Here is a 17972-nt window from a genome sequence, read left to right on the forward strand (position 1 = left end):
TCTCAAACCATTTATTACTGTGACTATTGTAGGGTATATTCCCAATGAGCTTACAAGACCATATCGCAGGAATAGTACATTGTGACAAATAAGACTAATGAGTTACATGGACTGAAAGGTATTTAAAAACTGAAGAAACACTTTACTGCATGTACACTATACCTCAAAAGATTTTTTTTTTTAAGAAGTCACTTTCTACCTAGACAAACACTAGGGGAAGAAAAAAAGAAGATGTGGAACACTGGCTTGAATGATTCAGGTTCATCTACCTGTGATGGTATGAGGGTGGTGATGTGTGTATTTAAGATGGTAAATAGCCCAAACAGGGAATAACTAATATATGAAGTAGCTAATTTATGGCATATATTAGCTATTCCCTATTTAAACAATTTTCTTAAAAAGCAGAAAATGAAATGAAAGCTTTATTGGTTGTTCATAGAGTCAATGAGTTTTACACACTGAGGTTACTCAGGGATTTTCATGTCTACATCCAATCTACCTACTCAATATTTGATGTGTATATTTTGTAGTAGCCACTGTTATCTAAACTTTGTAACAAAACATTGTGATAAAATTATTTCAAGAATACCAGTAAAATTCATTTTGCTATACAGTAGAAACTAGCACAACATTGTAAAGCAACTTTAGTCCAATGAAAATTAATTTAAAATATTAAATTGTTGCCAGGATGAAAAAAAAGAATACCAGTAATGTGTTGTATTTATGAAAACTGTATGAATAAATATGTTACAACCATAACTCAAGATTCAAGAATTCTAACTCAAGATTTCTGTGTAAGATAGCTCCATTTAATATAATATCTATTACCAGGAGCCTGAGTTGGTGAAAGGAACTTTCTTTTAACACAATTGCACATGTTACCCAGCATGGAGCATAAGGTAATACTGGAGAAGACTCATTCCATCATCTACAGCAGTCTTGACTACTATTATTCGTGGATCATCTTATTTCTTCAACTGCTTACCACCAGTCGGCTTTCTTCTTTGGGAGCCAGTCTCTCCAGGAGTTCACAAGCAAGCTGATAGCAGAGAATACTAGATTGACATAAATTACACTCAAGTGCTTTTTCTTCCTTCTGGCAGGTGTGGGAGCCCCCCCAGGGGGCTTGGAAGACATTGTTTATAATGGAAATAATGTCCTTTGATAAGCTGTGCTCAAAACCCATTGTGATCCCATCATCTTGCAACTGCATCTGAAAGATATCAAAAAAAGGCCAAAAAAAAAAAAAAAAAAAGGAGGAGTTTGATCCTTTTGTTCAATATTCTATTGGCACTCTAATTGGGGATAATTTTCACTAACTGATGACAATATAAAATTATTTAAAGATAATACAGCTTGCAGACCATGAATATACATTGCTTTCCATGGACTCTTCTAAAAAGAATATATACACAATACAAAGTAATGGAAATTATGTTTTAATTGTAGATGGACAGGGAGGCCTGGCGTGCTGCGGTTCATGGGGTCGCAGAGTTGGACACGACTGAGCGACTGAACTGAACTGAACTGAAGACATTTAAAAGAGGGTTCTTTTTTAAACCCATCACTTTGTGAGATGTTAAACATTTAAAAAATGCTGCTCCTCACCCAATGTCCAGATCTTGGTTTCTAAATACCTTTATCCACTAAAGAAACCAGAACTCCTGGGAGAAATGGCTGATTCCAGGAAAAATGTAAAATGAGCCTGGAACATTTTAACATGCAAGACATCAAGGAAGTGTTCACAGAATGATGGGTGTATGTCAAAAGAACACAGAAGCCAATTTGAAGGGCCTCCCATTGGCCAAATATGAGTCTCAAAATAAATAATTATAGTAATGGATTTTAGCTCACTGAACAAAATAAGAATTCCTGAGTATACCTGGGTATAAGTAGATTAAACAAATAAATATCAATATATAAATAAGAGAGAGGGGGAACCTGCTTCTTCAGTAGAATCCCAGCTAATAAATTAGAAGAAATGATGGAATTGGAAAATTATCATTTGGTAACCATCATAATAAAAATTGATTCAGAAATAAATCATCCATGGATGCTAAAACTAGGTGAAAACCAGATGAGAAATGGGAAATCGGTCTTAAAGTAGCTTTCTATAAGTTAGTTACTAATTACAAAGGGGTGAGTAGTGACTTTGTAGTAGAGAAATCTGGCAGAAATCACTTTAACCAAGTTATCATCACCTGAAATGGGACATTATCATGTCATGTGCCTCCTGATATCAGACACTGAAAACAACATAAAATCAAATCTGTAGTATGACTGACAAAAGTGCTGAACCCAAACTGATTCATAAGGAAACATCAAACTCATATTGAGAAATATTCTATAAAATAACTGGACTGTACTCTTCAGAAGTGTCAAGAATATGACAGATAAAGGCTGAAGAACTGTCCTGAAATAAAGAAGACTAAAGGGTAAGGACAAATCATTGCAATGAATGATGCTAGATTAAGTGCTCAATCAAAAATCACTTTTTTCTTTTGCTATAAAGATGATATGATTATTATATCAATTTTAATGAATAATTTCTGTAAGCTTGATAATAGATAATAGTATTATAACAATATTAATTTCCTGATTTTGACAACTGTATGTGGTTCTGTAAAAGAATGTTAGAAAATACACTCTAAAGGATTTAAGGGTAAAGGGATATCCTGTGTGCAACTTACTTTCAAATGGTTCATTAAAAAATTCTATAATTAACACACACATATATAGACTAAGAGAGACAGAAGAGAAATAAATGTGATCAATGTTAACATTCAGAGAATTTACCGGGAAAGTACTTGGGAATTTTTTGTACTATTCTTTCAACTTTTCTGAAAGCCTCAAATTATTTCAAAACAAAAAATTAAGAAGAAATGTTCCATGACCAAAGCCTTTTCTAAACTTCCCTGTTAAAATTAGCTTCAAAAATCAATTTATATTAAAATCAGCCCATCACTATAGAGTTATGCCTTGCTCTTCCCCAAAATAGAATTACCCAGTTTGTTCACCAAGTTTTTTCAATGGAATCGATTCTAACAATGCTAAAACTCATATCCACTCTCATATGTCATCATTGCAGATACTCATACAAGTATTTTTCAGGCTCTTTAGAAAATCCCCATAGAAGTTTGTGAAATGTCCTGAGTAATGCTGCATCATTTCAGTAAGTTTGAAGATGCCCAACACAAAGAAAGAATCACTATACAGTGCTTCCCCTCATTCTTCACCTCTGAACTAAAGGAAGTTCATGCTTCAGCTACCTGCTTCAGGAGAAGATCAAACATGAGGATGAAACAATTTAGATTCATTTCATCATCTTCACAATCAAAGTCAATAGTCCTTCCTCCTTGGTGTCCAAAATTCTTGAAAGGACTACGAAATGGACTACGCATAGGACTCCGAAATGGACTCTGAAAAGGACTATGAAATGGACTCAGCATATTGTGCTGAACTCGTCGACCAGGATCAGAGGCAACACTCACCTAGAAAAAAGAAAATTAACACATATAAGTGAACTCATAGCAGCTCAAATGGCTGTACAAAATACTTGAGGATGCTGTGGAAGGTATTTCCAGCTGTCACACTGATTTCCTTCCTTAGCCAATGGAATTACTACCTCCAAGACCATGCATCTTCTCAAAACATAAAAATAAGAAATAAAATCATCCAAACTTTCTAATTGTCAGGTGAATGACACATCATCACCCTGAAGAATGAAGGCAGCCTCTTTGCCATTATATTTTTCATCCCACCAACATTTCCAACTAAACTAAATTGTCTGCATCTATGTAAAACCATAACCTGAACAATGACAACTTCCAGAAGTAAAGCATTGCAAATCAATTTTAGAATCATTAGAACAGAATCTCAGATTGACTGGTAAAAGAAGAATGGTCTCTGACAATAATAATTATTACACTATCATGAGAAAACAATACATCAAGCCTATTATAGCAGTTATTTTCCATTTGCAAACGAACCCCACAAAAGGCCCTCACTGCCCTTTTCTGTCCTGTCCTATGCCCAAAGATGCCAAGAACTGAGTCTCTTCTAGCCCTATTGCTGGATGGCTTCCAGTTGGGTTCAGTCAATGAGAGGCACCAGCAGAAGACCTGAAGCTGGCAGAGAGAGGCAGGAGTATTTCTCTCCACCGCCTGGCTCCTTTGATGCTACATTTCCTGCAGTATCTCCATCCTCTTCAGTTCCTCTAGCCAGCCTTTCCCTATAACTTCAGCTGCCAAAAGGCCCAGGAACACTTTCCCTTGTTCCTTCAGCCATAGGTATATAAAGGTTTCCTAGAGAACTACTGCTGGCCTCTGGGTGTCTCACCGACCCTATTGCCCCCTTAACCTTCCCCATAACTCTACAGGCCAAGTATCCATTAAAGACTCTTCATTGAACATCTGGGATAAATTCTGTGGCAGGACCCTGACTGACATACCTGTACATCATTCTCAAGTCATATTTTCTCTCTATAAATCTTTCTAATAATCAGAAAGCTCCTTGAACACCATATTTAAAGTAAAAAAGAAGAGTATCGCATAAAGAATCAGAATACCTGGATCATGATAGTGTTATCTATGGCAAATCACTTCAGTTCACTGAACTCAGGTTAAGTAGTTGTAAAATGAGGATAATGAGTTCTTTCCAACTGCCTCACACAGTCCTCACACATCTTCACATGTAATGTCATTACATGTGAATACACTACACAGTATAAAGTGCTAATCATGTACTGTAATATTAAAGGTTACTAATGAAAGAAATAAAATATAAATATTGGGCAGCTGGTTCCTATGAGGTGCATGAGAAAAGAAATAATGATTTTTTTGAAAAAAAAAAGCATTTTAAAAGCATGAATCCTATGGGTATGATGGTATTATAAAATATCATTAATTCTTGCCTGGAGAATCCCATGGACAGAGGAGCCTGACAAGCTACAGTCCAATAGGGTCACAAAGAGTTAGATACAACTGAAGCAATTCGGCACACATGCACATAAACGTCATATATAGATGTAAATTCTCTGAATGGCTCTTGTGAGCATCATGACTTTCCTTGATCATTGACTATTAGAGACTAAAACAATTTTTTAGAAATAAAAGTAATTTTAAATTTTTTAAAAATTTAAAAAATTTTTAAAAAGCACTAAATACAATCTATGATCCCATGATTTTGTTATGTTCTCTAGTCCCTAGATAACAGGTAGAATGACTGGAGGGTTGTGGTATATAGCAGGGAAGATGTTTTAGAGAGGCTAGACGGGACTAGAGGACCAGAACAGCCCTCACCCACCACCAGCTGACAGTCAGCCTCTCCAAAGCTGATCATGGCCTGGGGATGTCAGTACAAGAGCAGAAACTTTATCAGGTCCTCCACAGAAAAGTTATCATAAACATCCAACAGTTTCCATATGCTTTAGACCAGACTATACTGACTTCTCTCATCCTCAAAGGCACAAAAGGGATCAATAAGATGGGCTCAGTTAGTTCACAGTGACAGTATCACTCATAGTCACCACTAGTTGATCATTTTTTCCCAAAATACAGTAGAAAAAAAACATACAAACAACAATATCCAAACTCCTCATTCCCACAGTAAAGCACTGATCTGTCCAGTACCTGGTAAAGAATTCTTCTTCACCAGAAAACCAAAAAAAAAGAAAGAAAAAAAGGAGTAGTACCCCCACAAGCTACTTGGTTTTGGTTTATCAAGGGGAGAGATAGCTAACAGAGATGTGTAGGAGAAAAATATATCTTAGATCGATGTTTTCTGTTATTCAATGTGCTTAAAAGGTTAATAGAGTGGGTGGGATAGGATAAAAAGGCATTTCCAGAGCAGTTTATGATGATGCCACTTTAAGGCCCACTATAATTGACAAGAGTTTTCAATATCTTAACAAGTAAGACAAAGACAGTTATGGCAATAATTACCCTTCGAGCTGCAAGGTTCCCTGCCAGTTCACTGACTCTTGATTTTCTTTGATTTGCCAGTTCTTTGACAGAATTAACTCCATCAGAAAACATACTGATTAATAGCTGAAGTGGAACCATGATGTCTAACTCCGATAATACCTGGGGGAAAAAAGGCATATGTCCCCACAAAACATAAACTTTAAAACTCAAAAAAACTACATTTAACACCTTTTCCTAAAGTGACCTACTGAACACAGGACACTAGCCTCACATATTCTATCTGCAGTTGTCCTCAATTTTATTCCATCTGCAGTTGTCCTCAACTTTTCATACTAAAAAATTGAAAGCTATCATCAAATATTCCCACTTCTCCACCCTCCACATTGGATAAATTGCTATGTTCTTTCTAATAAAACTTCTAATAAAGTACCTCCTGACTGTCCCCTTCTTTCCATGTCACTCTTGTTGCCTTTGTTCATTGCTTTTCTCCTGAACTAGTATAATCTGCAACCAATTGGCAATTAACAAACATACAGATTTACAGATTCTTTACAATAACTCCCTGCTGCTCTACCTGAGGAGCTAAAGTTCATAAGCTAAAAGCTATTGCCCAAGATGATCAAAAGTATGATTCACTTACATGAAGCCACAGTAAAGCTTGTTCCTGCACGGAGGAAGGGTATCCTGTGAACCGACAACTAATAAAGCCAAACATCTCTTCCATTGAAAACGGTAGAGGGCAAAGCTCAATGTCAAACATTTTGCTGAAAAGCAGAGCAACAAAAGTAAATGACCAATGGGCATATATTAGGATTTACTGTTGTCTTCCCAACTATATCTTATTTGGGGAACCAAACATTTTAGATTAGTCTGAGTTCTGAACTGTTATTAGCATGTTTCATTTTACTGTAATAGCTTATGTCCTTAGAATAGATATAAATAATTCCGATGGTTGTTAGTAACATTAGTGTTCGTATTCATATCGGGTTTAATAGAAGGAATTGCATTTTCTAAGAAACTAGAGTTGCTCCTCAGCATCTTAAAACATTGTCCCTTTGTACTTTTCCAACTTTATCCACATCATAATTATATTTGAAGATAAACAATGTTTTTATTATATATTTTATTTATAAACAAACAATATCTATTTATTATCCCATCAGAACAAAATCCTTTCTGAACAATTACAAATCATCTCGGCACAATTTACAGCAACTGTTCAGTCGCTCAGTCATGTCCGACTCCATGGGGTCACCGAGTCAGATGCAACTGAGTGACTGAACAACAACAACAACAACAAAAATTTCAATTTGAACATTCAAATTTCTCAAAAGGCTTGTAAAAATTCTATGAGATTATATAAAATGCTTAGCACAGTGCTTGGCACACAGTACATGCTTCATAAATGCTAGATATCATTATAATTACAGTGACTTCATTAAACTACTTACCCACCTTAATACTTCCCTGAATTCTTTTAACTGATTATCTGGGACTTCTGTTCTGATGGCTTCCAGCCATTCCGGCATGATGCACTCCCACACGGACTGACTGATCACATTGTAGGGGATCAGGCAGAGGATTCGGTTGAGACCTTCCTTCAGCTGAGTCACTGTGCTACAGGATTTATCCCAATATCCACCAACCTGATGGGATTTCCACAGCCACAGGGGAAAAGAACAAAATGCACTCATTACATTTATACCCAAGGAAACACTAAATGAAATGGGTACAGAGAAAGACCACAATCTATTACATCTGAAACCTGTGCCAAGTATATTGAGTGAGGTTTGCAAAAAAATCTACAAACCACCAGGATCCCTTAGTTTCCAAAAAGAAAACAGTTGCAAATAGATCCAAATACTGACCAGAGACTGAATTTGAACTATTCTACTACAGATTTTCCAAATCACATGTGCATTAAAATTCCAAAAATTTATTCCTAGAACAATGAAGCTTTATTTCTAAGGTGTGACAAATCTACTGCAAATATGTGAAGTTATACCTGCATTTCAAAGGAACACAGATTTCTACTACCGTACACTTTGTACTGGAGACTTTTCATCGTGGAAAATGAAGTGGCAGAAAGTACTCTTTTTTTTCCTACACTACATATTCTGTCACAATTTTTTTCCTAAGAAGGGTCTAAAGCTGGTTGAATCCATGAATTTTTTAAAAATAGTATTTTTTTTAAATAATTAAGATAGGATATTAATTTTCTAAGGCAGAAAATCTTAAAATCACAACTTGAGGTTCTGTTTCTAATTCTGATTTTAGATAAATATATATTACTATTATATGTATCAAAGTAACAAAGGGTTGACTGGTCCTAGATCTTTACCATATAACACAAAATGTGGAAGTTCACATGAACTACATTATTTTTCCCTTGCAGTTTTACTGAGTTATGATTGACATACAGCAGTATATAAGTTTAAAGTGTGTAGCATAATGATTTGACTTACATACATCATGAAACGATTACTACAGTAGATTTAGTGAACATCTGTCTCTGAAGGAAGGCATGGCAACCCACTCCAGTATTCTTGCCTGGAGAATCCCCATGGACAGAGGAGCCTGGCAGGCTACAGTCCATGGGGTCACAAAGAGTTGGACACGACTGAGCGACTAAGCACATCACCTCATGTAGATACAAAATTAAAGAAATAGAAAGGTATTTTTCCCCTGTGATGAGAACTCTTAAAATGTACTTCTTAACTTTGACATATACAGCAATGTTAATTATACTATCAGGTTTTTACATTATATCCTGGTATTATAACTGAAATTTTGTACCTTTTGACTGCCTTCACCTAATTCCCCTTTCCCCCACCCCCACATCTGGTGACCATAAATATGATCTCTTTTTCTATGAGTTGGTTTGTTCCTTTTTGAAGTATGATTGACCTATAGCACCATGTTAGTTCCTGTTATACAACATCAATTCAGTTCAGTTCAATCACTCAGTCATGTCCGACTCTGTGACCCCATGAAGTGCAACACACCAGGCCTCCCTGTCCATCACCAACTCCCAGAGCCTACCCAAACTCACGTCCATTGAGTCGGTGATGCCATCCAACCATCTCATCTTCCATCATCCCCTTCCCTGCCTGCCCTCAATCTTTCCATAGTGATTTGATATTTCTATACATTTCAACTCCTTATTGCCAGACTCAGACTGGAATTGAAGAAACTGGAGAAAACCACTAGACCATTCAGGTACAGCCTGAATCAAATCCCTTATGACTATACAGTGGAAGTGAGAAATAGATTTAAGGGACTAGATCTGATAGAGTGCCTGATGAACTATGGACGCAGGTTCGTGACATTGTACAGGAGACAGGAATCAAGACCATCTCCAAGCAAAAGAAATGCAAAAAAGCAAAATGGCTGTCTCAGAAAGCCTTACAAATAGCTGTGAAAAGACGGGAAGCAAAAAGCAAAGGAAAAAAGGAAAGATATATCCACTTGAATGCAGAGTTCCAAAGAATAGCAAGGAGAGATAAGAAAGCCTTCCTCAGCGATCAATGCAAAGAAATAGAGGAAAACAATAGAATCGGAAAGACTAGAAATCTCTTCAAGAAAATCAGAGATACCAAGGGAACATTTCATGGAAAGATGGGCTCAATAAAGGACAGAAATGGTAGGGACCTAACAGAAGCAGAAGATATTAAGAAGAGGTGGCAAGAATACACAGAAGAACTGTACAAAAAAGATCACGACCCAGATAATCGCGATGGTGTGATCACTCACCTAGAGCCAGACATCCTGGAATGTGAAGTTAAGTGGGCCTTAGGAAGCATCACTACAAACAAAACTAGTGGAGGTGATGGAATTCCAGTTGAGCTATTTCAAATCCTGAAAGATGATGCTGTGAAAGTGCTGCACTCAATATGCCAGCAAATCTGGAAAACTCAGCAGTGGCCACAGGACTGGAAAAGGTCAGTTTTCATTCCAATCCCAAAGAAAGGCAATGCCAAAGAATGCTCAAACTACCACACACAATTGCACTCATCTCACACACTAGTAAAGTGATGCTCAAAATTCTCCAAGCCAAGCTTCAGCAATACGTGAACCGTGAACTTCCAGATGTTCAAGCTGGTTTTAGAAAAGGCAGAGGAACCAGAGATCATATTGTCAACATCCTATGGATCATCGAAAAAGCAAGAGAGTTCCAGAAAAAACATCTCCTTCTGCTTTATTGACTATGCCAAAGCCTTTGACTGTGTGGATCACAATAAACTGTGGAAAATTCTGAAAGAGATGGGAATACCAGACCACCTGACCTGCCTCTTGAGAAACCTGTAGCAGGTCAGGAAGCAACAGTTAGAACTGGACATGGAACAACCTGGTTCCAAACAGGAAAAGGAGTATGTCAAGGCTGTATATTGTCACCCTGCTTATTTAACTTATATGCAGAGTACATCATGAGAAATGCTGGGCTGGAGGAAGCACAAGCTGGAATCAAGATTGCTGGGAGAAATATCAATAACCTCAGATATGCAGATGACACCACTCTTATGGCAGAAAGTGAAGAAGACCTAAAGAGCCTCTTGATGAAAGTGAAAGAAGAGAGTGAAAAAATTGGCTTAAAGCTCAACATTCAGAAGACTAAGATCACGGCATCCAGTCCCATCACTTCATGGCAGATAGATGGGGAAACAGTGGCTGACTTTATTTTTTGGGGCTCCAAAATCACTGCCAGTGGTGATTGCAGCCATGAAATTAAAAGACACTTACTCCTTGGAAGGAAAGTTATGACCAACCTAGATAGCATATTTAAAAGCAGAGACATTACTTTGCCAACAAAGGTCCATCTAGTCAAGGCTATGGTTTTTCCAGTGGTCATGTATGGATGTGAGAGTTGGACTATAAAGAAAGCTGAGCGCCGAAGAATTGATGCTTTTGAACTGTGGTGTTGGAGAAGACTCTTGAGAGTCCCTTGGACTGCAAGGAGATCCAACCAGTCCATCCTAAAGGAGATCAGTCCTAGGTGTTCATTGGAAGGACTGATGTTGAAGCTGAAACTCCAATACTTTGGCCACCTGATGTGAAGAGCTGACTCATTGGAAAAGACCCTGATGCTGGGAAAGATTGAGGGCAGGAGGAGAAGGAGACGACAGAGGATGAGATGGTTGGATGGCATCATCGACTCAATGGACATGGGTTTGGGTGGACTCTGGGAGTTGGTGAAGGATAGGGAAGCCTGGCGTGTTGCGGTTCATGGGGTTGCAAAGAATTGTACACGACTGAGCGACTGAACTGACTGAACAGATACATTTCAAAATGATCACCACAATAAATCTAGTTTTCATGTCACCATATAAAGATATTACATAGCTACTGACTCTATTCCCCCTACACTGTACATTTCATATCTGTGACTCACTTATTTTGCAACTGGAAATTTATACCTCTTAAATTTCCTCACCTATTTCTCTCTTCCCCCTAAACCTCCTCCCCTCTGGGAAACACCATTTCTTCTTTGTATCTACAACTCTGTCTCTGTTTTGTTATGTTTATTCATTTGTTTTTTTAGGCTCCACATATAAGTGAAATCATTCAGTATTTGTCTTTCTTTGACTTATTTCAGTTAGCATAATGCTCTGTAGGTTTATCCACATTGTCACAAAAGGCAACATTCTTTTTCATTTGTTTTTATGGTTGAGTAACATTCCATCATATATGTACCACATTTTTATACATTCATCTATCAATGTACACTTAGGTTGCTTCCATGTCTTGTCTATTGTAAATAATGCTACAATTAATATAGGGGTGCATATGTCTATTCTAATTAGTGTTTTTGCTTTCTTTGGGCAAAATGGCCAACAGTGGAGTTGCTGAATCATGATAGTTCTATTTTTAATTTTTTTGAGGACTCTCCATACTGTTTTCCATTGTGGATGCATCAATTTACATTCCCATGGACAGGGCACAAAAGTTTCCTTTTCTCTGCATCCTCATCAGCGCTTTCTATTTGTCATCTTTTTGGTAACAGCCATTCTGACAGGTATAAGGTGATCTCTCATTGTGGTTTTGATTTGCACTTCCCTGATCATTAGTGATCTTGAGCGTCTTTCCATGTGTCTGCTGGCCATTTGTATGTTTTGTTTGAAAAAATGTCTATTCAGGTTCTCTGGTCAATTTTAATCAGATTTTCTTATATTGAGTTGTATGAGTTCTTTGTATATTTTGGATAGTAACCCTTTATTAGATATATCATTTAAAAATACCTACTCCCATTTAGTATGTGGCCTTTTCCTTTCATGAAAATTTCCTTTGCTCTGCAAAAGCTTTTTAGTTTGATGTAGCCCTGTGTGCTTATTTTTGCTTTTGTTTCCCTTGCTTAAGGGGACATATCTAAAAAATAGCATTAAGACTGATATCAAAGAGCATACTGCCTATGATTTCTTTTAGACATTTTATGGTTTCAGGTTTTACATTTAAGTCTTTAATCCACTGTGAATTTATTTCTGTATATAGTATGAGAAAGTAGTCCAATTTGATTCTTTTGCACGTAACTGCCCAGTTTTCCCAATATCATTTATTGAACAGGCTGCCTCTTCCCCATTGCATATTCTTGCCTCTTTGGTCATAGATTAATTGTCCCAAAACTATCTTACTTTAAATGAATTCAATTTTCAGTATTTAGTTTTCATATCTAGAATTCCACATCATTAAATCAATTCCATTTAAATTTCAAATATCTATTTAGTACCAACATCCTAGATGATTGACAAGATATTTTCAGGAAGTGACTGTATTTCTGAGATTATTGTTGTTGTTAGGTACATAGACTCAGAAGAGCTAATGCTGATAATGCTGAGATTGTTGGATGTACCATTACTGAGGTCCCTTTGGCTGTTTAATTTATGCTTGAGTCATACAAAGGCCTATTGGTTTTGAATCACATTTTGAAACAGATATACCTATGAAGATCCTAAGTTGTCAGTGACCAGACAATGGATCCCTTGATTTGGAAAAGTTTTTATATTTAAGAAGATTTTAGGAAGCTCTCACCCTAAATAAATGTTCTCTTATCAACTGTGGGTAGAAGCACACACACACACACACATAAAGTCACAGCTAGCCTAAAAGACTCCCTTAACATAATTCAAGAGCAGAAATCAGATTTAGAAAGAAAATTAAAACCCACACCCACCATAAACCCCCATCTACCATGTCCCTCCTACAAATGACCCAGTTGGAGGTTGACGTTCAGAGCCTGGTAGGAGACATAAAGGCCTTCTCTCAGAAGTTTAATTGGGCTAAAATAGAACAATCTACCCAGAGGAATACAGTCTAAAACCTTTGTCACACAATTTATAAAAAATATTACAAAAGCACACAGCTCTAAATTTGCAAATCTCAGTTCATAGGAGTCTTTTCCAATTTAGTTGAAAATCTTGTCTCTGATATAAAAGAAGTTAATTCAAAGTAATGGGGTTGGGTGGGCAGGCCAGCTCCTTAAGGTTATTATTGAGGCTGTCATCTAATGCTTTGAAGAATTAAAAATAAGTGGCCTTGCCTTAGTAACTGAGTGTTTACAAAAACGTAACTGTGATTCTAGAAGAATCCCAAAACTAATCTATCTTTCTTACCAGTCCCAAAGCCTCCCCTATTCATCTCAAGATGCTTACAGATATTATGAAAAGTCAGAACAAAGAAAAGAGACTGTCCTGCCCTTAAGAAGAAACACTTAAATAGTAATTGCCTTAGGCCTCAGCTTCCTCAGACAAGCTCCTTTGAGCCGTCTTCTCAACTGAGGCCTCAACTTGGACCTGTTAAAAACTTCAGATTCTTAATACAAATAATTTTTCCACCTCCCATAAATCTCCTCCCTCAAAATACCTGTAAAATCTCAGTGCTACCAAAAGAATCTGTTTGTCCCATCCAAAACCTTTTAATAGACAAACATGTCCTTGAAATGTCCTTAGATTGCTATTTTACAAATTTGTATCCTTTCTCTCCCTCTCTGAGACTTAAATCTTCTACCATTCAGCACTGTCTTCTCAAGGATCTGAGAATCATCTCTATAAATGCAAACATTCAAAGACAAAAGTGTGGCTCTCAGCCCAGAGATGCCTTGCTTTTACTTGTACTATTGCCTCTTGTCATAAAATAGGAGAAATTTATTTCTCCTCCTGATACGCATCAATTAACACCCCTCTTAACAAACTCCCAATGCCTTTTCCCTTAGCACTCTCCAGCCTTTAAAAAGTAACTTTTTAGTCAACTGAAACAACTATCTGAGGTTGAATCATAGACTCCATAAGATTACATATCAGGGCAAATAAAAAAGCTCTTAAGGGTCTCCCCTACAAATATTGATTAAAAGTTTTATCCTTTATATGAAACTAACAATTTGTTCCATCTTCTAGAAACATAATTTGAACAAAAGTAAGGCCAAGATGAAAACAAGCTCTTACATATACTAGTGAGTTTTGTATTACTATGATAGTCTTTGCTATAATGTCTGTATTTGTAAGTAAGTGTTAGTTGCTCAGTCGTGTCCCACTCTGCGATCCCATGGACTGTAGCCCACCAGGCAGGTCCTCTGTCCATGGAATTTTCCAGGAAAGAATACTGGAGTGGGTTGCCATTCCCTTCTCCAGGGGATCTTCCCAACCCAGGGCTCAAACCCAAGTCTCTTGCATTGCAGGTGGATTTTTTATCATCTGAACCACCAGGGAAGCCCTTATGTATACGTTTTTATATGTATGGTATGTATATATACTATTTTCTTCCCCTGGATGGTTTTGCCAAATTAATTTATTAAATTCCTTAAAAGAGTTCTATTCTCAATAAGCTTTCTAGAAAATCAAGAGCTTATAAAATTAAATATTCCTAAAACCCTATGTCAGCCGGAAGAAGTTATAGAAGATGGACTTTTCTCCCTAATCCCATAGATATGAAATGATGTTGGACAAGTGGGGATTTGTAAGCAGTTTTTTGGCCCTTTCCTGTTTGCCTATTTGTTTTACAAATGAGATCATGCAGCAATTTAACCTAATTCCTGGCTTAATGCTTTCCTGAAGGTACACCATGCTTTGCCTAACCTGTTGATTCTTTTCCCAGATTAAAAGAAGTAAGAATGAAGAGCTAAGTAGTTGAAGAATGACTAGCTTTCTACTTCCAGCAGCCCCCAAGGCAGCTCCTACAGGCAGATCACACAAGCAATATACCATCTGAAGAGAGAGTCAGCCAGTCCGCACCCAATGGAGAATGATGCAGAACCCAACCTCCTGCCTTGATCATTCACTGAGATTCTCTCCCCTTTTTCCCTTTAAAAACTGTCATGGCTGGTCCCACCTCACACCGGTCAGAACAGCCATCATCCAAAGTCTACAAATAACAAATGCTGGGGTGGGTGTGAAGAAAAGGGAACCCTCCTACACTGTTGGTGGGAATGTAAGGTGGTTCAACCACTGTGGAAAATAGTATGGAGGTTTTTCAAAAAACTAAAATTACCGAATGGTCTAGCAATCCTATTCTTGGACATATACTCAGACAAAACTGTAATTCAAGAAGATACATGCACCCCTATATTCACAACAGCACTACTCACATAGCCAAAACATGGAAACAACCAAACATTCATCAATAGGTGAATGGATAAAGAAGATGTGGTACATATATACAAAGGAATACTGGTGGTGGTGGTTTACTTGCCAAGTCGTGTCCAACTCTTTGTGTCTGCCAGGCTCCTCTGTCCATGGGATCTCCTAGGCAACGGTACTGGAGTGGGTTGCCATTTCCTTCTCCAGGGGATCTTTCAGACACAGGGATTGAACCAGGATCTCCTGCATTGCAGGAAGATTCTTTACCGACTGAGTCACCAGGGAAACCCACAATGGAATACTACTCAGCCATAAAAAAAGAAATAATACCATTTGCAGCAACATGGATGCAACTACAGATTATCATGCTAAATGAAGTAAATCAGAAAGTGAAGGACAAATACCATATGACATCACAAGTGTGAAATCTCAAATATGGAAATATGGCACAAATGAACCTATCTACAAATCAGAAATAGACTTACAGATATAGAGAACAGGCTTGTGGTTGCCAAGGGAGAGGGAGGTGGGGAAGGGAAGGACAGGGAGTTTGGGAATAGTAGATGTAAAGTATTATATATAGGATGGATAAACCACAAGGTCCTACTGTTTAACACAGAGAACTATATTCAATATCTTATAATAAACCATAATGGAAAAGAATATTAAAAAAAGAGTGTTCACATGTGTATAACTGAGTCACTTTGCTGTAGAGCAGAGATTGGCATGACATTATAAAGCAACCATACTTCAATTAAAAAATTAAATTTAAAAAACTCTCATGCCCGAGCAGAATCTTCCAATTTGGTACTGGGAAATGAATTTGCTTTCTCCCCAGATTGCTGGCTTTTCTGATTAAGGCACTTTTTCCTTTCCACCAACACTTGCCTCTCAAGTGTTGGTTTTTAAATGGTGATCAGCCAAATCTGAGTTCTGTAACAGTTTGTGTAAATCTTTGAAAGCTGAGTACCAAAGAATGATGCTTTTGAACTGTGGTGTTGGAGAAGACTCTTGAGAGTCCCTTGGACTGCAAGGAGATCCAACCAGTCCATCCTAAAGAAGATCAGTCCTGGGTGTTCATTGGAAGGACTGATGTTGAAGCTGAAACTTCAATACTTTGGCCACCTCATGTGAAGAGTTGACTCATTGGAAAAGACCCTAATGCTGGGAAGGATTGAGGGCAGGAGGAGAAGGGGACAACAGAGAATGAGATGGTTGGATGGCATCACTGACTCGATGGACATGGGTTTGGGTAAACTCCGGAAGTTGGTGATGGACAGGGAGGCCTGGCGTGCTGCGATTCATGGAGTCGCAAAGAGTCAGACACGACTGAGCGACTGAACTGAACTGAACTGAACTTGATAAATAAGACTATTTTAATATTGTTGGTTTGATAAAAACAGCTGCATCTTCTGAGTTACCAGCACTGAGTATGATATGAACACAGTTTTTATTCTACATGGGTTTACTAGTTGAATAAGGTAATATTATATTTACTAGATGTTTAAATTATAAGACGGATTTCATTTTAATCAAATTAAATTATTATGACAAGCTTTATTTCAACAGTAATTGTGTTTTATGATGTATCTTCTTAGAAGTTGTTTCCAAAATCTTTTTCATAACCTGAAATTAAATTTATATTAAGTTACATGAGAGATATTCATTGAATATCCAGATCATTTCTAAATAAGTTTAATTTTATCTACTTTTGGCTTATTTTTACAGAGACACTAAAATTATTTGGATCTGCTAATAAATATGTTCATTTTGCCATGCTGAGAAATTACACTATGAAGAAGCATATCCAGGAGAAGTTATGATAGAAGTTATCAGCACTGAGTATAATAGTATAATCATAAAACTATAATAGTATAAAACAAAAATAGTATAATCATAAACTTTGCTACAAAATGCTGGTATATAATGAGCAATTCACAATTGTTTATCTCCTGGTCTTTGAAAAACAGAGATCATTAAGTGTTGAAAATTATAATCAATATATAAATGAAATTTCTAGAAATAATAAGGGTGAAGGAAAAAACCTCTGTATGCAAAATATTTGAGGAATGTAGGAGGTGTTTTTTGTTAAGGAAAGAAAGAATAATTCTGTCCTAAAGTAGTTATTTAGAGGTTGTATCTGTTGGCAGGGGGAAGTGGGGGAGATGGGCACACATCTTCATCGTGTCCTCCATTATTTAAGAGAACCAAGTCTTCTCAATGTTAAAAAAGCTAATTTTTAAAATTATCACGTTAGATTCCATATTTATTTTTGAAATTTGAATTGCCAGTTTGATTGAATGGATAACTAAGTATTATTTCATAGCAACGTATCATCCTGATTAATTGAGTATACAAACCTTTTGACTTTTTGACAGCTTTAGATATTTTGCTTTCCAAAATCAAATCCTAAATAAAATCTTGATCTCAAATTGACTTTGAGACTTCTGAGATGGCTTTCAGAAAATCTCAAAGGATTCTTCTC

At 36.9% G+C, this 17972-nt stretch overlaps 1 protein-coding gene across 2 annotated transcripts in view; it reads right to left on the bottom strand.

Moving 5' to 3' along the window:
• UNC79 (unc-79 subunit of NALCN channel complex) overlaps positions 1-17972 on the bottom strand; it is a 269126-nt gene that overhangs the window by 119830 nt on the left and 131324 nt on the right. For both annotated transcript variants that reach the window (XM_081548126.1, XM_081548125.1), the window contains 5 exons: positions 7380-7570; positions 6565-6688; positions 5943-6083; positions 3270-3491; positions 986-1213 (listed from right to left, as the gene is read on the bottom strand). In XM_081548126.1, coding sequence (XP_081404252.1) covers positions 986-1213; positions 3270-3491; positions 5943-6083; positions 6565-6688; positions 7380-7570 — 906 coding nt within the window. The remainder of the gene's footprint in view (positions 1-985; positions 1214-3269; positions 3492-5942; positions 6084-6564; positions 6689-7379; positions 7571-17972) is intronic.

This window comes from Giraffa tippelskirchi, chromosome 12, assembly GCF_054371585.1.
Source record: "Giraffa tippelskirchi isolate mGirTip1 chromosome 12, T2T-mGirTip1v1.2.pri, whole genome shotgun sequence".
Classification (NCBI taxonomy): Eukaryota; Metazoa; Chordata; class Mammalia; order Artiodactyla; family Giraffidae; genus Giraffa; species Giraffa tippelskirchi.